Here is a 25,458-nt window from a genome sequence, read left to right on the forward strand (position 1 = left end):
CATTTCTAAGCCAAAGAGCCCGTGTTGTCCGTAGACACCTCCAAGGTCATGTGGCTGGCATGACTGCATGGAGCGCCGTTACCTTCCTGTCAGAGTGGTACCTATTGATCTACTCACATTTGCATGCTTTTGAACTGCTAGGTTGGCAGAAGCTGGGGCTAATAGCGGGAGCTCACCCTGCTTCCCAGATTCGAACTGCTGACCTTTTGATCAACAAGTTCAGCAGTTTAACCCTCTGCACCACCGGGGGCTCCTTATTGGACTAGTACTTTGAAGTAAATCAAGGCAAGCAAACAGTAATGTTATATTTGCTGAAAGCATCAGCTCTGTTCTTCCTTCACCTGCCACTTTTCACATTTTCTGACTTCAGTGAGATAAAATAAATTAGGAGGTGCCACATCAAGCCACTCTGAGAAGACACAGAGTTTCTTACAGAGAGCAATAGCTCAAGTTTTGGAGAATCTAGGTACTGAATGTAAGTTAAAGAGTTAATAGATTTTTAATAGTTTCATTTGTTTTAACTATGCATTTTAATTAGTACTATAATTAATTCTATTTTAAAGTTTATTTGCTTTAGGTTTTATTTTATACATTATTGTGATTTTTAGCATTAGCTGTTTTGAGTCTCCTTTGGGAGAGACAAACAGGATAAAAATATTATTACTACTAAATAATAACAAAAATAACTACTACTTCTACTACTATCTGCCCTGCCCTGGCCTCAAAAGCAGTGAAAGGAAATTTTACCCTGACACATGGCAAAAGGCTTCTACTTTATTACATTATCAGCCAAGACAGCTGCTACAGAAATTAGTAGCACATACAGGAAATAAGAATTCACATAAAAGTTGTTACCACTGGCTCTGTTCTTTAAGTGAAAGTGTATTAAAAGAAAGTTAAAAAAATAAAATAACTATACAACTACAGGCACTGGTCTCAAGTTACTTTCATGAGCTTTTGTTTTAGACCAAAGTAATTAATAGCATTGCCACGTGAGCTGCTCTAACAGAAAGAATTACAATAGTCAGAAGTAAATTCTGAGCTACAGACATGCTTCTCACTTCACAGTTATTTGACTGTAATGTTTAATCATGCATATTCACATATGCTCCCTTTTCTCCCTACACACTGGAAATGTCTAATTCTTGTTTGCACTAAGGTATAATTTAACATTACACCCTAATAGGCCAACTGTGGTTTGCATGAGGATCTGAAAGCAGGGTCCCAAACTTTTCCTAGTTTGTAACACAGAGCAAACCTGTAAAATATGTAAAAATGCAATACCACAAGGACAGGATCTTTCCAACACCATAAAGGGAAGTGGGAACTCTTTTGTGTCTATTCTTGTAATGGCAAGCAGCTTAGGGTGACATCTCCATGTACCTGGTATGGATAGATATCATGGATAATTCCTCATGTAGTTCTATGGCATTCTATCTATGAATACTGATGTAGGCTTTTCATTTGCTGAACTGTTATCTACCTATCTTTCCAAATAACACAGTAAGGAATGTACAGAGGCATATAGACAGTGGCATTCAGAGAGACAGATATATATTATAACGGACATGTCCTCCTAACCAATAATTGAAAAAATTCCCAGAATCCACAGTCAACATAGCTACTGTTGATGGTTATCCTGGCTGAGGAATTTTGGGAGGTGTGGTCCATAAAAGCCATGTTTCAAAGTCTATACAGAATCTAATTTTTTACTCTGAAACACTGTTATTTTTAGAACTTCCTCTTTCCTTTTAAGAAAAAAACTTTTATGTTGTCTTAATGGCTGGGGGGAAAAGTTTAGAAACACAGAAGGGTGAGGATTTAAGAAATCAGAAAGAAGGTTTATCTTGGTTTCCATTGGGCCAAAGACTGGTCATGCGCTTCAACATATTTGGGAGCTGTACTCCCAAGAAGTACGTAACTTTCCCCAAGGCATATTCCCTCGCAGGATAAATGAATGCCATTGTTTCTAGTGTTAAAACTATGTATTACCAGCTCCCTTCTACCCAGTTATGTACTAAAGGGGGGGGGGGGTCCAAACTTCTCTATGCATGCAAGGGCAATTAGAATAATGTTCATGGGAGAAACAATCAGCACAAATTAATCCTGAGCAGGCACCCGCACAGACTGCAATCCGGGAACAAGATCGTGCTGGCAAAGAGGAAAAGAGCAAGCGCAAGAGAGGGGTGCGCACACGCTGCCTCGTTGCCTCCTCCAGCCTTGCGTATCTGATGAGATGGAATCCAACACTCCTCGAGATTAAAACAGCTCCCTTTCTGTCCTCCCAGGCAGCGCTTGGCCACCGACCAAAGACATCCCTTGCTCTTCCAAAAAGCATGGGGAATGCAGCAGGAACATGGAAAGGAAGGTGAAGTCACCAATTCACTGTTACACAGGATAGGGAAGATTGCAATTCTACCCTTAGGCTTCTAAAGAAATGGGGTGGGTGGGGTTTCCTACCCTTCGCTTCCCCCCATCAGTGGTTATCCTTGGCAGTAATCGTCCTTGACTCCAGTGAAGGTGGGGCGCAGGGGAAAGGCGAAGAGGAAAAGGAGTGGTGTGCCTCTAGGAAGGATAGGAAGGGCTGCCGGATATTCCCAGGGTCATGCCATTCCCCTAATATGGATGTGAGATCTCCGTAAGTTTGCATTCTTCACACTCAACCTCACTCCACCAGAAACCTCACAGCCTAACAAGATGCTTCCTTCAATTTTGTTCTGCCTAAAACCCACACATTGGGCCTATAAAACAAAGCACACTGTTTTAGACCACATTAGCCAACGATCAGAGATCACGGAAGTCACAAAGGAACAGTCCTATGGGCCACTGTGCTCACCTAGATCTGAAAGCTGGAAGAAGGAAAAATTCTTATTCACTTTTGTCTTCCAACTACCCACCTGAATGTCAGCTTCAAAGGGTTCCCTGATAAATCTGTTTTTGTAGCCAACCAGCCAGCTCGAGGGCAAGGTGTGTCAGGTAACAGGCAGTCCTGCTTTATTCCCCTACTGGCGCACTTCAAGGACACTACAATTCCCATCACTCCAGCCAGCCAGACAGGAGCCGCGGTGGTACAGTGGGTTAAACCATTGTGCCACCTGGACTGCTGACCTGAAGGTTGCTGGTTTGAATCCGCGAGACGGGGAGAGCTCTAGCTTGTCAGCTCTAGCTTGCGGGGACATGAGAGAAGCCTCCTGGCGTCCCCAGGGCAACATCTCTGTAGAAGGCAAATTCTCTCACATCAGAAGTGACTTGCAGTGTGTTCTCAAGTTGCTTCTGACACGTTAAAAAAAGCCAGTCAGACCAGTATATTTCTTATTTGATTAATATCCTGCTTTTCTCTCAGTACAGTAGACCCTTGGTATCATGGAGGTTGGTTCCAGGACTGCCAAACATGCACAAATTATGGATGCCCAAGTCCTATTATATTCAGTGGTGTTGTAAAATGATGTCCTTATATAAAAAGGCAAATCCAAGGTTTGCGTTTTGCAGGAAAAAAAGTTCTGAGTATTTTCAAGTTAGATCAATAGGTACCGCTCCGGCGGGAAGGTAACGGCGCTCCATGCAGTTATGCTGGCCACATGACCTTGGAGGTGTCTATGGACAACGCCGGCTCTTCGGCTTAGAAATGGAGATGAGCACCAACCCCCAGAGTCAGTCATGACTGGACTTAACATCAGGGGAAACCTTTACCTTTACTATTTTCAAGTTGCAGATGTTGAATCCCTGGATACAGAGGGACTAATATACAGGGCTCAAGGAAGCTTAGAACTGTGGCAGAGGTTTGAATTGGATGGCCCTTGTGATCTCTTCCAATTTTATGATTGGCACTAAAGGAAGCCAGGCCAGGGAAACTATGCTAAGATACAGCACATGGTTGACAAGCTGAATACAATCTGTTGGGTCACACATCATAAGAAAACTGCCCATCCTCAGATATTTAGCTGAAGGTCAGTGAGACAAACCTCCAGTACAAACTCTGTGGTTGTCTCACCACTACCTGTTCTACTTCTGATAGTACACACACCACCATGCTCATCTTCCCTTCAAGAATATTCCCATCCTTAGTACCTAGAAACATTATTTCTTGGACTTCAATTTTTAGATCAATGGTTGCAGCAAGATTCTGGGAACAGAACATTGAAATTGTATGTTTTCCAATTCCTGCCCTTCCCACAATGGGAATACTGATTCTTAGAATACTGGTTAATAACAACAGTTTTGGGCATATTTGAAATCTATGGGACTTTCATTCAGTGCTACGCAAAGTCCTGGACAAATGCCAGTCTTAAGCTATTGGCTGCAGATCTCTGGTGTGTTTTCACGAAATATGTTTTAGTCAATGGGCACAAAGATGGTCTTGGCTGTGTTGTGAGGTGATGGAAACTAGGCAAGTGAGATTTATATATCTGTGAAATGTTCTGGGTGGAAAAAAACTCTTGTCTGCCTGAGGCAAGTGTGAATGTTTCAATTGGCCACCTTGATTAGCACTGAATAGCCTGGCAGCTTCAAAGCCTGGCTGTTTCTTGCAGGGGAAAATCCTTTGTTGGAAGAAACCATGAAAATGAACAAAATCTGGCTACCAGTATTTTAAAAAACTCTAACATCAGCACAGTAAATAAAGAATGACATTAAGAAGATAGGTAAATTCCAGACAAGAAACTATCAAGGCCAGTTAACACTTCCCAACAAAGGATTCCCCCAGGCAGGAAACAGCTAGGCCTTGAAGCTACCAGTCTATTTAATGCTAATCAAGCTGACCAATTGAAACATTCACACTTGCCTCAGGCAGGCAAGAGTTCTTTCGCCCACCCTGAACATTCCAGATATATAAACCTCACCTGCCTAGTTTCCAATACCTCACAATTTCTGAGGATGCCTGCCATAGATGTGGGCATAATGTCAGGAGATAATGCTTCTGGAACATGGCCATACAGCCTGCAAACCTCACAGCAATCCATGGTCCCGGTTAGTGGCACACGGGGAAAAATACTAAAAACAAGTTGTCTAGATCAGATAGCCTGAGAGGCACAGCTTCAATTCATGCAACGGTTTTGTTTTGACACTCAACACTTCCATAAAAAGGGGACGAAAGAACAAAAACAGCAAACTTTCCTTCTGAGAAGGAAAGGTGGAAAAACCCACACACGTACAGAACTGGAAAGCGAACAGGAAGGTTACGAGGTGAAACAGGCCCAGGGGCCATGCTTTTCCAATAATAAATCTCTCCTTTGGCTGCTTTTAAAGAGAAGAACAAAATTTTCTAACATGTTGTCCCTACCAAGTTTATTTTTTAAGGAGAAGGAGGAAATAACACACACTATGGACAATAGAAAAATTCAAGGAGTCCCAAATCAGCATAATGTTCATCTCAAAATCTAAGCGATTGCTCCATTCCAAGATTACAAGAAGCACGCCCACCCCCAGGAGGCCAGGATGGGGGAGGAAAGCACTGAAAAGCAGGCTTCTCCTGGCCCTCCAAAGAGCAGGAGGGAAGGCAGATAGATCGCTCCCTAGATATGCAAACAGCATTTCCCTGCCCCACCAGCAGACTCAATGGCTCTTCCTGGTTACATGCCTATCTGCTTAGCAGGCAGCTAGAGAAAATAATGATAACAATAACAGCATTTATTTATACACCCTTTCCCTCTCTTAAATGAGACTCAAAGTGGCTCACAACATTTCAAAAAACACAATTAAAAACCTACAAAATATAAATATTAAAATAAATTAAACATAATTGTTAAAAACAGATCAGTTAAATGTATTGTCAAAGGCTTTTATGGCCGGAATCACTGGGTTGTTGTGAGTTTTCCGGGCTGTATGGCCATGTTCCAGAAGCATTCTCTCCTGACGTTTTGACCACATCTATGGCAGGAATCCTCAGAGGTTGTGAGGTATATTAGAAACTTGACAAGGGATACTGTTTGAGAACACAAAAATGTTGGACCACTCTAACAACCACCATGTCAGACTTCACAGAGAAGTCATTGAAATCCACAAGCATGTGGACAATTTCAACAGAAAAGAGGAAACTATGAAAATGAACAAAATCTGCCTACCAGTAATAAAAAAACTCTAAAATCAGAACAGTAAATAAAGAACAACACTCAGAAAACATGGGAATTCCAGACAGGAAGCAACCAAGGCCAGCTAACACTTTCCAACAAAGGATTCCTCCAGTCAGAAATCAGCCAGGTCTTGAAGCTGCAAGGCCTTTCAATGGTAATTAGAGTTATTAATTGCAACATTCACACTTGCCTCCAACAGACAAGAGTTCTTTCTCCCACCCTGGACCTACGACAGATATATAAACTTCCCTTGTCTAGTTTCCAACAGACCTCACAACCTCTGAGGATGCCTGCCATCGATGTTATATTGGTGTTCAAATGAACACAGAAGTACCCCTATTAGAGACCCACTGAGGGGTGCATCTACACTGTAGAATTAATGTACTTTTAACATCACTTCAACTGCCACAGCCAGTAGTGTGATAGATACCACGAACACCATAGCTGAGCAATATTGAGTGGGCTACATGCTGCTCTAGAAGATTCAGTTTAACACTTCTAAGGGAATACCTACCTACACTTTAGGACAGATGCAGATTGACACCACTTTACCTGCCACAGTTCAATACTGTGAGGTCAGAAGTTGGAGTTTCTTCGAGGCACTTCTATTTGATGTTTGATGTTTTATGTCTGATGTAACAGGTTATGTTTTTTATTTAATGTTAGTTAAGTCATAATTTGTTTTTATATTTTGAGTTATCCATTTTTCGTTATGGGAGTATTGTTGTTGTGTTCTGGTTGCATTTTATGTTTGGAATCTGCCCTGAATCCCTCCAAGGGGATAGGGTGAAATATAAATAAAGTTGTATTATTTTATTATGACACAGCAAACAAGATAGATACGCTGGATTTCGTTTAAGTTTTATTATTATTATTATTTTCTGCCAAACAGTGTGGATGCTTCACCCAACGACCAATTTCATAATTCCACAGCACTGAGCCATTTCAGTTAATGTGGTGTCAAACTGCATTAATTCTACAGTATAGATGCATCCTTGATTTCTTTTGAAATTCACAAAAATATTGGCACTGAAGGGGATCAAAGGAGGCATTTGTGTTTCCCCTATCATGTAGATCCAGCACATGTAAATCCAGTTACTGCTCTTCTTCTAGTCCATTCAGTAGAGGTTTATAAGATACTAGCTGTGCCCGGCCACGCGTTGCTGTGGCCAAGTATGGTGGTATGGGAAATAAAGTATTGAGGAATTGCTGGTAGTTAAGGTCAAGGGTAAAGGTTTTCCCCAGACATTAAGTCCAGTCGTGTCTTACTCTGGAGGTTGGTGCTCATCTCCATTTCTAAGCCGAAGAGCCGGCGTTGTCCGTCATGTGGGATGACTACATGGAGCGGCGTTACCTTCCCGCCGGAGCAGTACCTATTGATGCACTCACATTTGCATGTTTTCGAACTTCTGGGTTGGCAGAAGCTGGAGCTAACAGTGGGGGCTCTCTCCGCTCCCCCAATTCAAACCTGTGGCCTTTCGGTCCAGAAGTTCAGCAGCTCAGCGCTTTAACACGCTGCGCCATCAGGGGATATTATTTCCTAAAGGTTGTGAATATACAATATTTCTGATTGGTTTTTTTTGTTTGTTGGAGGCAAGTATGAATGCTGCAATTAGGAAAAATGATTAGGATGTAATGGCCTTGCAGCTTTAAAGCCTGGCTGTTTCCTCCCTGAGTGAATTTTTTGTTGGGAGGTGTTAGCTGGCCCTGATTGTTTCCTGTCTGGAATTCCCTTGTTTTCAGAGTGGTGTTGTTTGCGATATTTATGTGCTTCTACTGTCTGTGGCCCTGAGAAAACAGAGGATTTTCCAGACTTTGATGATGGGAATACTTTGTTGGGAGATGTTAGCTGGCCCTGATTGTTTCCTGTCTGGAATACCCTTGTTTTCAGAGTGATGTTGTTTGCGATATTTTATGTGCTGCTACTGTCTGTGGCCCTGAGAAAACAGAGGATTTGCCAGACTTTGATGATGGGAATACTTTGTTGGGAGGTGTTAGCTGGCCCTGATTGTTTCCTGTGTGGAATTCCCCTGTTTATTTACTGTCCTGGTTTTAGAGATTATATTGTTCTGCATTATTCTATCCCAGTAATTATTTCATATTAAAGAAGAATCTCACTTATCCAACATTCGCTTATACAATGTTCTGGATTATCCAACACAGTCTGCCTTTTCATAATCAATGCTTTTGTAGTCAGTGTTTTAAATTCATTGTGATATTTTAGTGGTAAATTTGTAAATACAGTACAGTAGAGTCTCACTTATCCAACATAAACAGGCAGGCAGAACGTTGGATAAGCAAATATGTTGGATAATAAGGAGGGATTAAGGATAACCCTATTAAACATCAAATTAAGTTATGATTTTACAAATTAAGCACCAAAACATCATGTTAGACAACAAATTTGTCAGAAAAAGTAGTTCAGTACACAGTAATGCTATATAGTAATTACTGTATTTATGAATTTAGCACCAAAATATCACGATATATTGAAAGCATTGACTACAAAAATGCGTTGGATAATCCAGAACGTTGGATAAGCGAGTGTTGGATAAGTGAGACTCTACTGTAAATACTACATAACATTTCTGCGCATGGAACTACTTTTTCTGTCAAATTTGTTGTATAATATGATGTTTTGGTGCTTAATTTGTATAACGATTACCTAATTTGATGTTTAATTGGCTTTTCCTGAATCCCTTCTTATTATCCAACATATTCACTTATCCTGCCGGCCTGTTTACGTTGGATAAGTGAGACTCTACTGTATATTTCTAATCTTATATTATCTGCTCAGAACTGGATTATCTGAGGCCCCTTCTTCACAGCTGTATAAAATGCACACTGAAGTGGATTATATGGTAGTGCGGAGTCAAGATAATCCAGTGCAAAGCAGATAATATAAGATTATAAATGGGTTATATAGCTGTGTGGAAGGGCCTTGAGTCTACACTGCCATATAATCCAGTGCAAATTAGATAATCTGTGGAAGAAGTCTAAGTGAGGCCTAAATTTGCCTGTCCCCTAACTGAAACCTGGCTGTCCCTTGGTTGCTAGGCAACCAAGTGGGCAGAGATTAGCCCTCTAAACTGGCAGCAATTGGATAAAAAAAATATTGCTCTCCCTCTAATTAGGACTTTATTTTTCTTTTCTTTTTGTTGTATCAACCTTGAGGCGTGGATGATGGGTTGTGTTGTCAAATTTTGAGGTTGGGGGGCCTGTACTTTTGTTGTTTTGTGAATTGCCGTGATGCCATCACTCTTTTATATATATAGATTGTACACAGACAACATTGGCCTTGCCCCCAGTGGAAAATGTTCACTGAGCCTGACTATTAGCTATTGCTTGTGTATGTTTTAATGTATTATATGTTTTATGATTTTATGTTTATATGTTTTAAATATATTTTTGTGATTGTATTTTATTGTGTATTGCTGGGCTTGGTCCCCATGTGAGCCGCCCCAGTCCCTTCGGGGAGATGGGGCGGGATATAAGAATAAAGTTGTTGTTGTTGTTGTTATTATTATTGGTTTGGAAACATGTGAGCCTTGCCTGCTTCTGTAAAACCGAGTTTATTTACTACATTTATATCCCGCCCTTTTCACCCCATAGGGAACGCAGAATGGCTTACAAATAATATGTACATACAATATATTGTTAGCATAGCACAATATTAGCTTTATATATTACTACAGTAGAGTCTCACTTATTCAGCTAAACGGGCCGGCAGAAGCTTGGATAAGCGAATATCCTGGATAATAAGGAGGGATTAAGGAAAAGCGTATTAAACATCAAATTAGGTTATGATCTTACAAATTAAGCACCAAATCATCATGTTGTACAACAAATTTGACAGAAAACGTAGTTCAATACGCAGTAATGTCATGTTGTAATTACTATATTTACGAATTTAGCACCAAAATATCACAATATATTGAAAACATTGACTACAAAAATGGCTTGGATAATCCAGAAGCTTGGATAAGTGAGACTACTGTATTTTGTACTATACCACTATACTGTAATATTATTAATATTACATGTAATATATAATATATTTATATTGTATTATTATTAGTATTCTATTATATTACATTATAATATTATTATCAATATTATATGTATATACAATATATTAATTATTACTTAAGGAATAATTGTTGAGGAAATATAAGGCCCAAATCCTGGGATTTGTAGCTTGGTGAGGCACCAGCCTTCTTGGCAGAGAAGGTCAAAAAGAGCTTGTAAAACTCCTAGGATTCCATATCATTGAGGCATGGCAGTTAAGATGGAATCAAACAACATTAATTCTACAGTGTAGATGCATTCCAGGTTAAAGGGAAAGGGTCCAATTAGAAAAGGGGGGATCTCTTGGTTTCATATAACCCTATTTTTCCTCTTGGAAGAAAAAAAGTTAGAGAAGGAAATGCAACTATTATATTTGATTCGCTACTGACTATTGATGGCACACCCTCCTCCAGCTCTTAAAAACAATGTTATACAGCAGAAAATGCAGGAATTTACCGTCATGCCGCAGGCTAAACTCAACGGCTCCCAGCCTCCCTGCCTTCGCGGTGCAAACGCAGCCAGACCCAGCCAAGCCGAAGTCACCGCCCGCAAGAGAAAGAGCAGCCACCGCCCCCGAGGTCCATTTCCCGGCTCCCGCCTCTCTCTCTTTCCAGCTCGCTCTCACTAAGCCCTTCTATCCGCCCCGAGGAACTTTTTTCCTCCTTTCTCTTCCTTCAAAACTTCCTGGGAGGGCGCGTCGCAGCCAATCCGGAGAGATCGAACTGGAACTTTCGCAGACTGCGGCCAATGGGAGGGCGGGAAAAGGAAAGGGGGCGTGGACTGGTTGCAAAAAAAAAGGTAGGGAGACTGCCCAATGAGAAGGTGCGATTACAAAAAAAAGGAAGGATGCACAGGAGCCAGAACAAGTAAGAAAGGCGCCCTCGAGTCCTAGGCTGCATCTATACCAAGACTGGGCCCTCCAGGAGCTATGGACTCCAACTCCCATCATTCCAAACAGCCTCAGGCCCCCTCCTTTTCCCCCTCAGCCGCTTAAGCAAATATACAGTAGTCTCACTTATCCAACATAAACGGGCTGGCAGAATGTTGGATAAGCGAATATGTTGGATAATAAGGAGGGATTAAGGATAAGCCTATTAAACATCAAATTAGGTTATGATTTTACAAATGAAGCACCAAAACATCATGTTAGACAACAAATTTGGCAGAAAAAGTAGTTCAATATGCAGTAATGCTATGTAGTAATTACTGTATTTATGAATTTAGCACCAAAATATCACGATATATTGAAAACATTGACTACAAAAATGAGTTGGATAATCCAGAACGTTGGATAAGCGAGTGTTGGATAAGTGAGACTGTACTGTATATCTATATATATAAAAGAGTGATGGCATCACGGCAATTCACAAAACAACAAAAGTACAGGCCCCCCCAACCTCAAAATTTGACAACACAACCCATCATCCACGCCTCAAGGTTGATACAACAAAAAGAAAAGAAAAATAAAGTCCTAATTAGAGGGAGAGCAATAATTTTTTTTATCCAATTGCTGCTAGTTTAGAGGGCTAATCTCTGCCCACTTGGTTGCCTAGCAACCAAGGGACAGCCAGGTTTCAGTTAGGGGACAGGCAAATTTAGGCCTCACTTAGACTTCTTCCACAGATTATCTAATTTGCACTGGATTATATGGCAGTGTAGACTCAAGTCCAGCTATATAGCCCATTTATAATCTTATATTATCTGCTTTGCACTGGATTATCTTGACTCCGCACTACCATATAATCCACTTCAGTGTGCATTTTATACAGCTGTGAAGAAGGGGCCTCAGATAATCCAGTTCTGAGCAGATAATATAAGATTAGAAATATACAGTAGAGTCTCACTTATCCAACGTAAACAGGCTGGCAGGATAAGTGAATATGTTGGATAATAAGAAGGGATTCAGGAAAGCCAATTAAACATCAAATTAGGTAATCGTTATACAAATTAAGCACCAAAACATCATATTATACAACAAATTTGACAGAAAAAGTAGTTCCATGCGCAGTAATGCTATGTAGTATTTACAGTAGAGTCTCATCCAACACTCGCTTATCCAACGTTCTGGATTATCCAACGCATTTTTGTAGTCAATGCTTTCAATATATCGTGATATTTTGGTGCTAAATTCATAAATACAGTAATTACTATATAGCATTACTGTGTACTGAACTACTTTTTCTGACAAATTTGTTGTCTAACATGATGTTTTGGTGCTTAATTTGTAAAATCATAACTTAATTTGATGTTTAATAGGGTTATCCTTAATTCCTCATTATCCAACATATTCGCTTATCCAACGTTCTGCCGGCCCATTTATGTTGGATAAGTGAGACTCTACTGTACTGTATTTACAAATTTACCACTAAAATATCACAATGAATTTAAAACACTGACTACAAAAACATTGATTATGAAAAGGCAGACTGCGTTGGATAATCCAGAACATTGTATAAGCGAATGTTGGATAAGTGAGATTCTTCTTTAATATGAAATAATTGCTGGGATAGGATAATGCAGAACAATATAATCTCTAAAACCAGGACAGTAAATAAACAGGGGAATTCCAGACAGGAAACAATCAGGGCCAGCTAACACCTCCCAACAAAGTATTCCCTTCATCAAAGTCTGGCAAATCCTGTTTTCTCAGGCCACAGACAGTAGAAGCACATAAAATATCGCAAACAACATCACTCTGAAAACAAGGGTATTCCAGACAGGAAACAATCAGGGCCAGCTAACATCTCCCAACAAAGTATTCCCATCATCAAAGTCTGGAAAATCCTCTGTTTTCTCAGGGCCACAGACAGTAGAAGCACATAAAATATCGCAAACAACACCACTCTGAAAACAAGGGAATTCCAGACAGGAAACAATCAGGGCCAGCTAACACCTCCCAACAAAAAATTCACCCAGGGAGGAAACAGCCAGGCTTTAAAGCTGCAAGGCCATTACATCCTAATCATTTTTCCTAATTGCAGCATTCATACTTGCCTCCAACAAACAAAAAAAACCAATCAGAAATATTGTATATTCACAACCTTTAGGAAATAATATCCCCTGATGGCGCAGCGTGTTAAAGCACTGAGCTGCTGAACTTCTGGACCGAAAGGCCACAGGTTTGAATTGGGGGAGCGGAGAGAGCCCCCACTGTTAGCTCCAGCTTCTGCCAACCCAGAAGTTCGAAAACATGCAAATGTGAGTGCATCAATAGGTACTGCTCCGGCGGGAAGGTAACGCCGCTCCATGTAGTCATCCCACATGACCTTGGAGGAGTCTACGGACAACGCCGGCTCTTCGGCTTAGAAATGGAGATGAGCACCAACCTCCAGAGTAAGACACGACTGGACTTAATGTCTGGGGAAAACCTTTACCCTTGACCTTAACTACCAGCAATTCCTCAATACTTTATTTCCCATACCACCATACTTCGCCACAGCAACGCGTGGCTGGGCACAGCTAGTGTATATATATATATATATTATTTGAGAACACAGAAATGCTGGACCACTCAAACAACCACCTTGTCAGACTACACAGAGATGCCACTGGAATCCACAAACATGTAGACAATTTCAACAGAAAGGAGGAAACCATGAAAATGAACAAAATCTGGCTACCAGTATTAAAAATCTCTAAAATCAGGACAGTAAATAAAGAGCGACACTAAAAAAGCTGGGGAATTCTGGACAAGAAACAAACATCGACCAACAAAGGATTTCCCCAAGCAGTAAACAGCCAGAGCTTGAAGCTGAAAGGCTATTCAATGCTAATCAAGGTAGCCAATTGCAACATTCACACTTGCCTCAGGCAGACAAGAGTCCTTTCTCCCACCCTGAACATTCCACAGATATATAAACCCCATTTGCCTAGTTTCCAGCAACCTCTGAGGATGCCTGCCATAGATGCAGGTGAAACATCAGGAGAGAATGCTTCTGGAACAAGGCCATACAGCCCGGAAAACTCACAGCAACCCAGTGATTCCGACCATGAAAGCCTTTGACCACAAAAAACACTAAAACATAAAACTTCCTGCCTGGTTAGGCACAAAATACATTTGGGGCCATACAGCCCCACAATAACTGTGAAGAACAGTGGTTACAGAAGAATATTCCAGAAATGTTGGCCAATAACTCATTCATCATCATTGGCTATCACTTGTGTCCGAGTAGGATGGCCTTCCAAACATAGGGTTTTGGCGATGGGCCCATAGGTGACTGTGGAGACCTATTCTTGACCCACATGTTCTTCCAATACAACGACATCTGTTTCCAGATGGAAGGCAGTTCCTGTCAGGGTTGGCTTGACGTGCCTATCTCTTGATGCCTTTCTCCCTCCATTCATGCCTCTTCAAATTCTTCAGCACCGTTGGCAACAGCTGACTACACGTGAGAAAGCTCAAGGGCCAGGGCTTCCCAGTTCTCGGTGTCTATGCCACAGTTTTTCAGGTTGGCTTTAAGTCCATCTTTACATCTTTTTTCCTGCCCACCAACCTTCTGTTTTCCGCTCTTCAGTTAGGACTAGAGTAGCTGCTTTGGGAGACGATGATCAGGCATTCGGACAACGTGGTCAGTCCAGCAGAGTTGATGGTATAGGAGCATCGCTTCAGTGCTGGTGGTCTTTGCTTCTTCCAGCACGCTGACATTTGTCCGCCAAGAGATTTGCCGGATTTTTCGGAGGCAACAATGATGGAATCGCTCCAGGAGTTGAGTGTGATGTCTGTAAACAGTCCACATTTCGGAGGCGTATAGCAGGGTTGGGAGGACAATAGCTTTATAAACAAAGATCTCAGTCTCCCTATGAATGTCCTGATCCTCAAATACTCTCTGCTTCATTCGGAAAATGTTGCACTCGCAGAGCTCAGGCGGTCTTGTATTTCAGTGTCGATGTTGGTTTTTGTGGAGAGGTGGCTGCCAAGGAAGCAGAAATGGTCAACATTTTCTAACCTTACAACATTAAGCTATCTTGCTGGCATTACAGAGGGATTGGCTGGTGCCTGTTGAAAGAGCACTTTGGTTTTCTCAATGTCCAGTGAGAAATCAAGCTTTTTACATGCCTTTGCAAAGGTGTTTAGAGTGGGTCTTCTTCTGAATGAGCACAGACCACATTATTATCACCATATTGGAATTCTATAACAAATGTTGTTGTGACCTTGGTTTTGGCTTTCAAACTGCTGAGGTTAAATAGCTTGCCATCAGTCCGATAGATGATTTCCACTTCAGTGAGAAGCTTCCCATCAACAAGGTGCAGTATCATAGTGATGAAGATGGAGAATAAGGTTGGGGCAATAACATCCATGTCTGAAACCTGATTCCACCTCAAATGGGTCACTTTGGGAGCCACTGCTATCTAAGACTGTTGCCATCATGTCATCATGGAGGAGCTTCAGGATGTTCACACATTTATCAGGGCATCTGGTTTTTTGGAGGATGGTCCAGAGAGCGCTGCGATTCACTGTATCAAATGCCTTTGTGAGGTCAATGAATGCCATGTACAGAGGTTGGTTTTGTTCCCTGCATTTTTCTTGGAGCTATCGTGCAGTGAAGATCATGTCCACAGTTCCTCTGGAGGGGCGGAAGCTGTTCTGGGGATTCTGGGAAGGTGTCTTCTGAAATCGGTATGTGGTGGTTTGCAAGGATTCTTGTGAGGATTTTCCCAGCGGAGGTTAGAAGGGAGATACTTCAACAGTTTCCAGTCTGTTCTTTCTGCCTTTTTGAAAAGGGCGATGTCTAATTTTTTTCTCTTCGTGTCAGGAGCAACTGGAGTTGCTTCTGGAGTGTGTCTAACTAAACTGCAGTAATTCATACAAGAGGATGGAGTATTTTGGCATTTTGTTCTCACGTTAAAAAATCATGTACATAAAAAATGTACTCATTAAAATAGGTTGGACTAGAAGTTTTCAAAAGAAAGGGGGAAACGGCAGGGTATAACATTTACAGTAACTAAACAATAGACAAGTAGGAATTTCACCACGAACTTAACACCAGACTCAGTATTAAAAACTTTACATTTTCTAGTTGGCGATTTACCTAAAGTTTAGTTTTCTTGGATTTTTCCAAACAATTTATTCCTTTTTTGTCAGTCAGGCATTCATGGCTGGAGCATCAAGAGGTTTAGATCACAAGATTCAAGCATACAAATTAAAGAAAGCATAGTTAAGGACTTACGATTATAAGAGAGAGAAGAGAAAAGAAGAGAATGGTTACTGAAGGGGTAAATGAGAAATTGCCTTTTCAGAAATCCGAATAGCTTTTTCCTTCAATCTCTAAATACAAAAGAATTCCGAGGAGAAGTAAGAATATAATCATGGATGGCATTTTTAAGTTTCAGCGTGGTAAGCCTTTCAATGCAAGCATTTGACTTCAACTTGAATTGTAGCTAAACATAAACTGGACAGCTAGCATTTCCCCACTTGTAACATAAATGCCATTTAATTATATTGTTAAGCTTGTTAATAATTAACTAACCACACTAACCTTTTTCTCCCAACTCTCCTAAATCTGGTGTGGACACGTAACATGTGCCTTTGAGAGAATGTTAGGTATGCCATAATACTAAAAATGGTAAAAATACTGAAAAGCCACATACCTTCCAATAGAACATACCTGCCATGTTTTTTCTATCATTCTTATCAAGAGAAAAAAGGGAGGAAGATTTCTTGTGTTTTTTCCTCCCACAGCAATAAGAGTGGAATGCCAGCTGATATATTGCATTTCAGTGTTCCTCTGATAGAATTAAATTCGGAGTCTCAGGCTAACTCTTTTCAAGAACTTTTCAAAACCTGGGTAGAGAAATGACGGTTGCAGCCAGGGCAGTATTGGTGCTTTCCCTTCTCTTTGACTTATGCACAGGTTGCTTCAAAATCCATCATTTAAACCTGCCCTCAACTTATACATGAGGTCGACTTATACATGAGTATATCATACAATATATTTCCTATGTATATTAATTTTATCCCTGACATTTAGCTTGCAGTATGCCAAGTGTCACAAGGGAAATTCTTCTTCTGTGCCTTGCCTATTGCCTCAGAGTAACTGTGGATGCATACAAAGGATTGCAGGGCCATTTCAACCTCAAAAGAGGGCCTGTTTAGTGTATGAAATTCCAAGGAGAAGAGTTGGGAGTTTCAGGGGCAAACTGTGCGTAGGACTCCCATCCTCAGGGTACATGATTTCCACCCTAGGGAAAGACAGCATGTTACAAGGTTAGCAAATTGGCTCCTCGTGAAAAGCACTATAGGGAAACCAAACAGGGCCTTCAGTGTGGAGTGTATCAAATAAACAGGACAATCTTCCCCTCTCACCCCCTTTACAGAAATGTGATCTTACAGCTGAATTTCACAGTTTTCTTAGCTGTGCTGCTTTGCATCTGGAGGAAGGTCCCGTTTACCAGCTGCAGTCTCCAATGAACAGTAACAAACCTCCACCCAGCTGCCCCATCTGTTATGATTCCTATCACTTTTCTTGGTTACACAAATGAGCAGCACACACATAAACAGAACTAGTTACATAACATCAATATACTGTCCAACATTTCACAGATGGAAACTGGGGCATGAGAGGTCAAACAAGATCGGAATGTAGTCAAGATGACTAAAGTTATTAATGAGGAAGGATACACAAACTAAGAAAAAGGCTTTTGTCCATTCTAGGGGAGGACAGCCTAAACAGTATTATACACATTTAGCTGTGGGTCTTAACTGCAAGTGAAGAGCCAGCATGATGTGATGGTTTAAGGACTGGATGAGAAGGACACTGCTGATATACCCCAGAGACTCTCAAAAGCCGTGAAAACCCACTGGGTGACCTTAAGTAAGCCGCACTCCCTCAGCAAAAGAGGAAGGAAATGGCAACCCTCCTCCAAATAATACTTCTTGTAAGACAGACTTAGGATAGAGTCACTATAATTTATTTCAAGGTAGATATTGCATAGTCTTCAAGTTGTCTACTGACCGTATTGCAACCCCATGAATTTCATAGGGCTTTCTTAGGCAAACAATACTCAGTGGTTTTGTCTGTAACTTATTCTAAAACACAGCCTACAGCACCTGATATTCATTGATCTCCCATCCAAGGACTAACCAGAAATAACCCTGCTTAGCTTTCAAGATCAGGTTGAATGTGGTGTTTTTCGTATTTAGGCGTTACATGACCAGGCCCTTAATATGTCATGGAGAAGGGGACATAGATTTTTAAATGCATCAAAAAACCAATTTGAATAAGCTGCGAAACTACTAGAGAAGAGAGTTAATTGCTTTCTTACCTCAATTCAGCGGACACTTAATAGGCTGCATTTAACATCAACAATACTTTTCAACACACAGTGTTAAGCATCTGCCCCTGCCTCCCATCTGCCAGACTTGTTTGCAACTGTTGCAGCAAAGTACTTTCTCTACCTCCACTTTAAGCTTAAGTTACCTATCTCACTTTAACTATCCAGCACAGTGGAGCCTTAAAATTGCTGGAAGAAACATTAACAACCTTAGGTATGCAGATGATACCACTCTGATGGCTGAAAGTGAGGAAGAGTTGAGGAGCCTTATCACCAAGGTGAAAGAAGAAAGTGCAAAAGCCAGGCTGCAGTTAAAGATCAAGAAAACCAAGATCATGGCAACCAGACTGAAAGACAACTGGCAAATAGAGGGAGAAAACGTGGAGGCAGTGACAGACTTTATATTTCTAGACATGAAGATCACTGCAGATGCAGACTGCAGCCAGGAAATCAGAAGACGTTTACTTCTTGAGAGGAGAGCAATGGCCAACCTTGATAAAATAGTGAAGAGCAGAGACATCACACTGGCAACGAAGGTCCGCATAGTGAAAGCAATGGTATTCCCCATAGTAACCTATGGATGCGAGAGCTGGACCATAAGGAAAGCTGAGCGAAGGAAGATAAGACGCTTTTGAACTCTGGTGCTGGAGGAAAATCCTGAGATTGGACCGCGAGAAGATCCAACCAGTCCATCCTCCAGGAAATAATGCCCGGTTGCTCACTGGAGGGAAGGATATTAGAGGCAAAGTTGAAGTATTTTGGCCACATCATGAAAAGACAGGAAAGCTTGGAGAAGATCACGATGCTGGGGAAAATGGAAGGAAAAAGGAAGAGAGGCCGACCAAGGGCGAGATGGATAGACGGTATCCTTGAAGTGACTGGCTCGTCCTTGAAGGAACTGGGGGCGGCAACGGCCGACAGGGAACTCTGGCGTGGACTTGTCCATGAGGTCACGAAGAGTCGAAAACGACTGAACGAGTGAGACGACAACAGTGGAGCCAGTGCATACCAGCATTTTTTGATCAGCACAGTTGCTGATAAAACACGCCATCCCTCAGACATCATTGATCCTCCTGATCTTGGCAGAAGCAAGGGGGAAATAATTTTTACAGAAAGAATGTAATATTTGTTGTGTATTATTTCTGTTACGTGACACATTGAGTCTTGAATGGGTAACCAAGGCCCTGCTCCAAGCCAAGATGAAAGCCACTAAAATAGGGGTGCTGACAACATTCAACACATCCACCTGCAGTATGAACTCTTCTTGGAGAGATGAATATGGGGGCTGACATGATGAGCATGTGCATGTGCATTCTCAAATTCATCCTTGTGCTTCAATAACAACATATTTTCTTTTGTGTATTGCTTGTCATAACATTCATGACTTCCTAAACATCATCAGTGAGAATTCTGAATTCTGCAAGTTCATTCTTTCATCCAACCATCTAAATGTTGCCCATGACAACACACAAAAAGGGAGCCCTGAACTAAATGGATCATTTGCTTGCATTTGTTGATGTTCTGCACCTTCAAGTCAACTTGAATTTATGACAAATCTGTCATAGCAATTTCTTACTAAGACTTTTCAGTAGAGTTTGCTATTTCCTTCCTCAGACTAAGGTTCAATAGTGATCTCAACCCTGGTCTACCAGAGCCCAGGGGCCAACCTTCAAACCACTACATACATTTCAATTGAGAGTGGACGTAAGCCAAATCCAACTGCTGGTCCCAACTAGAGCAGATATATTAAATTAATGGGAATTATGCAAACATTGATTTATCATTCAGTCATTGATTCAGTAAGTCTATTCTAGTTCTGTTTCCAACTGGATTTTGGCCATAAAAACTTAAAATGCGTGTAAAACACTAATATCTCATAATCTACACTGCATAAAACATTTCCTCTGCAGGAATATTATTATGTATGGAAAAATACTCCCATGTTACCCTAGATATTAGGAATTCCATAATTGCAGTTTTTCTTCTTGTATAATCACAGAGTGGGAAGACATCAAAAGAATATCTAGGCCAATGCCATGGTAAGTCAAGACATGGTCATACACAATATAGGTCTCCTCCCACCATCAATCCATAATGCAACTTGTCAGGAAGGTTGCAGATATTCTATGGCATCCTTCCAGATGTGATGCAAACTCTACTCTGAAAAGCCCTGCCCACTGCAACTTAAAGTAAAGGACTGCAGAAGTTCTAGTTGAAACATATGGAAAGCCAAAGTTGTCCCACATCTGTTTAACAAGTAACTCCAGAAAAATGCTAATTGAGCCAAGTTCCTTGCATGATCACACCATCCAAAGATGTGCCTCGGTATTTAGTTATGACTTAATTTGTTTATTTTGAGACAGACCAAACAGCTGCAAAAATGCCTCCAATTTATCTAGAAATGTTGTCTGTGAAGCCCAGAATATAATCTCAAGGCTCAGCCAAGGCCTTTCCCTGCTGACAATCTAGCCTTGGGTCACTTCAGTTTTACAGATTAATTGACCTCCCAGATATGTCCTTGACTGCTGTTGCGATTGAAGCATGCTGCAGATTTGGTCGGGGTGGAAGCTATGTCCGGAAGAGAAAAGGTGCAGGTGCTAGGTTTGCCCAAGGCACACAGGGAGATACGTATCATTCTCTTGCAGCTGCATTTCGAGCAGAGGCTTGTTCAGAAGCAAGAGAGGTGGAGGGGAACCTCACGAAAAGTATGTGAATTCAACAGGGACAGAAATGCCAACCAACCCGCTTTTCACTTAAAATAAACACTTCAGTGTGCTTGCCCTTCCTTTCAGCAATGTAGTTATTTCCAGACTTAAAAAAGAGAAACATCAGTACGAACAATAAGCAAAATAATTCCCATTCCTATTTGGATTTCCCAGGAACTCAGGTTTAGTCAGAGCTTTTCTTAAGCACAACTAGCCAAATCCTGCAGCAGCCATGCAGGCTGGAGATTTTGGGAGATGTAGTCAGAAAAGATAGTATTTCCAAGATCAGCACACCAATTACCTTTCACAGTTTAGTACCCTACACTGCACCATTTCCCCTCCCCATGAATCCAGATCAATTGGTAGAAAATTACTTGCTCAACACCCAGGCACCAGACATACCCAGAAATGCATTAATTTAGAAGCAGAACTCAGCACTTCTTTTGCTCTGTGGCAAAATTTATTTGCACTCTAATTCGATAGAATTTGGAATAAGTCCTACTGAAACCAATGGAACATATTTTGAGTGTATTTACCCAGGTCTGCATGCTAAGATGGGGTTACAAGGGTTCTTCTTATACCAGGGATCCTCACACTTATTAAGCTAAGGGCTGGTTCACGATCCCACAGACTGTTGGGGGATTGGATTGTAGTTTGAAAAAAACAGGAATGAATTCCTATACGCACTGCACATATCTTATTTGCAGTACAAAACAACATGAAAGAACAATTCAATAAATTAACATGAAGAACAGTTTTAACCAACACAAACTTACCAGTTTTTCAATGGGAGTGTGGGCCTGCTTTTGGCTGATGAGATAGTCAAGTAAATTAGGATTGTTGTTGTTGTGTGCCTTAAGTCACTACAGACTTAGGGTGACCCTAAGTCTAAAGATTACAGTGGGGGGGGGGGGGCGGCTAAATGGCCTTGGGGATGCATCCAGCCCATGGGCCTTAATTTGGGGATCCCTGCCCTATACAGATAATCAAGTATTATAACTTCAGTTCTGACAGCATAGTTTGGACAGGGAGGAGAGCAACAAAAGAGTACACAATGTGCATTCCAAAAGTCTCAGGTGCAAATCCATACGATCTTCAATGAAGTAGGCTGGATAAATAAGTGACAGGAAAATTTTCAGTCTGACAATCACTTTGGGGGGAAAAGGCAACACTGAACTAGACTGACAGAATTTGATTCAGTGTAAATCATAGGTTCTCCTGATCTTCCTGTGTTAAAGAACCATTAGACAAAACTTGGAAATATACTTTTCTGGACTGTAACTCTCAGAATTCCCCAGCCAGCATCATCACTGGCTATGCTAGTTTGAAGAAACCTTGAAGTATGCCTAGGTCCAAATATGCATCACCAAACTACTATAGTCTTTACTTCCTAAAGAAACCAAGGCATTATCAAGCCATTACAAACCATAAAAGACAAGCAAAGCACTAACACATTTATAAAGAAACCATATCAACAAAACCCTCTCCTATAATATATGTATTAATTAATAAGAGCCTGTTCAGTCAGGAATGAACAATCATGGATAAAGAAAGCCATCTAGCTGGCTACAAAATAATAATAAAGAGTCTTAGACTTCTTTATTTTTTCATCTCCAAGCAGCCCTAGCTGGCATGGCTAATGGTGAGCTATGTTGTGGGTTGAAGCGAAAGAATCTATGGAGAGCTCCATGATCCCCTTCTGGTTTAAGATCCCAGCCTACCTTGTGTTTCTTGCTCGTGTCCAGATAAGGGTCGTGACTTCTTGGGGAGCAGGTACTTTTTGGAGGTTGTCCTCCATCTAACTCGTGCTACAAAGGAATATGCATGAAGAAAGCTGTATTTGAGGAGTTTTCTCCCAATAATCTCATTTTCAAGAAACAAGCCTTAATCACATTCACATGGCAATGGAGACATGCTTCCAAACACACAGGATGTTTTAGCTCAAAAGTCAAAGGGAGGAATACCATAATCTAACATCATCATTATCATCATCATCTAAATCTTGCTTTTCCTCTCTTAAAAAACATCCAAAATGGCTAACAATGCAATGTGTAATTTCTAAGCTAAAACATATGTACACTGTAATAGAATTAAAGATAGGATTATTAAAATAAATAGTTAAAGCAATCCATAGAACAATTCTAAATGTTTTTACTGAGTGACTACAGAATGCCATGGGAGGGGGGCAGTTACTCCCCAGGCAGAATGGCCAATAGTCCTACTGACAAGGGGATTCTGGTAGATGTAGCCCAAACTTTGCTAGATCACAGATAGGTCTATAAAAACAATCCAGAGAAGAGCAAAGTAAGCATTGTGTCTGTACCTGGTGGAAGAGCTTCTCCTCATTGTTCCAGCTGTTGCCCATTTGTAATTCTGGTCTCATAGGACTCTGATCCTCCTGGTTCTCCTCCTCCACCCATCCTGGTGGATCCCTGTGGGTTCTCAAGTTACTCTCCACTGGAGACTGTTCTGGTGTTATAGTATGCTGGTGTTCCCTTTGGCTTGTCCATTCTCTTTCTAAGAGCTGCATTGGATGCACATGGCACAAGGACCCTTCTTGGCTTCTGGAGCTACTTTCTGGTCTCAAGGAACGAGGGAGTTGTTCTTGGCCAGTCCTCCTCTGCTCGGGGACTGGCAGACTTGTGGGGCATAATGATTTACTGCAATACTTGCACTCACTGTTCTCCTTCATGCTATGTGTGAAAGAGCTCGGTGCCTCCTTGCTTGGCCAGTCACTTTGATTCCTTGCAGCCACCCTTTGGCTCTTCCAGCTGTTCTCTGCATACAGCTCTGAAACAGCACAGCACCTTCCTTGACTCGAACATGCACAAATACCCTCCATTAGCCTACCCGGACTGGGAGAACGTCTTGCCTCCCCAAGGTCCTTCCAATTGCTTTCTCTACATCTCCCAGGGCTGAGGGAGCGCCTGGACTCTTGTTGGCTTCCACCACTAGATCGTCCAAGACTGAACATACCCCCGGCATCTCTGTGACTTTTCAAAGTGACTCCCAGGTCTCGCCCTGAATTGACAGTGCTCCTGGTCTCTCCTTGAGTTCCCCTGCTAACCTCTCTGTGTCTTGGAGGACTTGGTGCTTGCCCAGTTTTCTCTCTGGCTGCTGTTCCCCTACCTGGGCTGAAAGCCCGTGCGGCTTCTTGGCGGTCTCTAGAGTCCTCTCTCACCCTCTCACTTGTATCAACAGGGAGCAAAGGTTTGCCCCTGGCCTTGCGGTCACTCTCTTTGTATCTCTCAAGTGGCCTCTTGTGACTCACCTGACTCTTGTCTACACTCTTTGCAGGTTTGGCTATGTGCAAGACATCCAGGCAGGTCTTCCATTTGGTATCTGGGGTCTTGCTAGAGACCTTGAGGTGCACAGTCTCTGGGTGGCTTTTTCTACCACTATCTGTTTGCCTCCCAGAACAAAGGGGTGCTCTTGGGGTGCGCACAGGCTCCTCTGGTCTCTTCTTCTCTGCCCGTTGAGAGAGTGGAGCTGCCGGATGTTGGACCCCCGTTCCTCTGCTCCGGCTTTCTCTCTCAGGCTGTTGAGCTGGACTCCTCGAGCGCAGAGACTCGCCTTGGCTCCGACCTGTTCTCTCAGGTCTCTGACTCTGCCTCCCTGAGCGCAGGGATTCCCCTCCACTTTTGCTGGGCTGTCCAGACTCCCAAGGCAGTTTCTTGTTTGCCGGAAGAGGCTGAGAAGGGGGGGGGGGGGAAGAAGACAGACTTCTTTATTTACTATTCTGATATTTTGTTGCTCAACGTAACATGGGGATGGGGGAATCTCAGGCCTTTGGTTCAGAATCAGCTCTCCTAGCCACACCTCCTTCTTCATGACATCCCTGTTGGGTGGTTTCCCTGCTTTTGTACAGTTGAATTCAAGAATTATCAGAAGAAATGGCAGCCTGCCCAGGAAAGCTTACTGAGAATGAAAATGGGATTGGAAGGGAGCCAATTGCTGCTGCTGCTATTATTATTACAACTGCCACATTTTATGGACTAGCCACTCACTTCTTTGCGCAGTGTAGGGCTTGACTGCCTCCTCACAAGCCGCCCCTCCTTGGCCAGCTTCAAGGTCTTACTGTCCAGCCGCTCTAAGAGCCCTTCCTCCAGGGCTTGGAACGCTTCCAGTGTCTCTGACTTCCTAACAACAAAGAGGTGGGTGGGAAGGGAAGGCAGTTATTATTACCTACAATTAGAACTGAATTCCAATGGTTCTTTGAGCACACTACAAGAAACATATTGGACCATGTGCTCCAGTTTTCAGGCTGAACTGCATGAACTGTGCACAGACTTCAAGCACTAGTGATAAAGTGGTGTCAGAGCCACCAATGTTGAAATACAGAAATC

The 25,458-nt window shown here is 41.8% G+C and overlaps 1 protein-coding gene across 3 annotated transcripts in view; it reads right to left on the reverse strand.

The window, feature by feature from the left end:
• The window catches only part of triobp (TRIO and F-actin binding protein), an 87,265-nt gene that overhangs the window by 35,986 nt on the left and 25,821 nt on the right, over positions 1 to 25,458 (reverse strand). For all 3 annotated transcript variants that reach the window (XM_008110697.3, XM_008110695.3, XM_016993689.2), the window contains 3 exons: positions 25,120 to 25,252; positions 23,436 to 24,803; positions 22,834 to 22,920 (listed from right to left, as the gene is read on the reverse strand). In XM_008110697.3, coding sequence (XP_008108904.1) covers positions 22,834 to 22,920; positions 23,436 to 24,803; positions 25,120 to 25,252 — 1,588 coding nt within the window. The remainder of the gene's footprint in view (positions 1 to 22,833; positions 22,921 to 23,435; positions 24,804 to 25,119; positions 25,253 to 25,458) is intronic.

The sequence above is a fragment of the Anolis carolinensis genome, chromosome 5 (assembly GCF_035594765.1).
Source record: "Anolis carolinensis isolate JA03-04 chromosome 5, rAnoCar3.1.pri, whole genome shotgun sequence".
Lineage (NCBI taxonomy): Eukaryota > Metazoa > Chordata > Lepidosauria > Squamata > Dactyloidae > Anolis > Anolis carolinensis.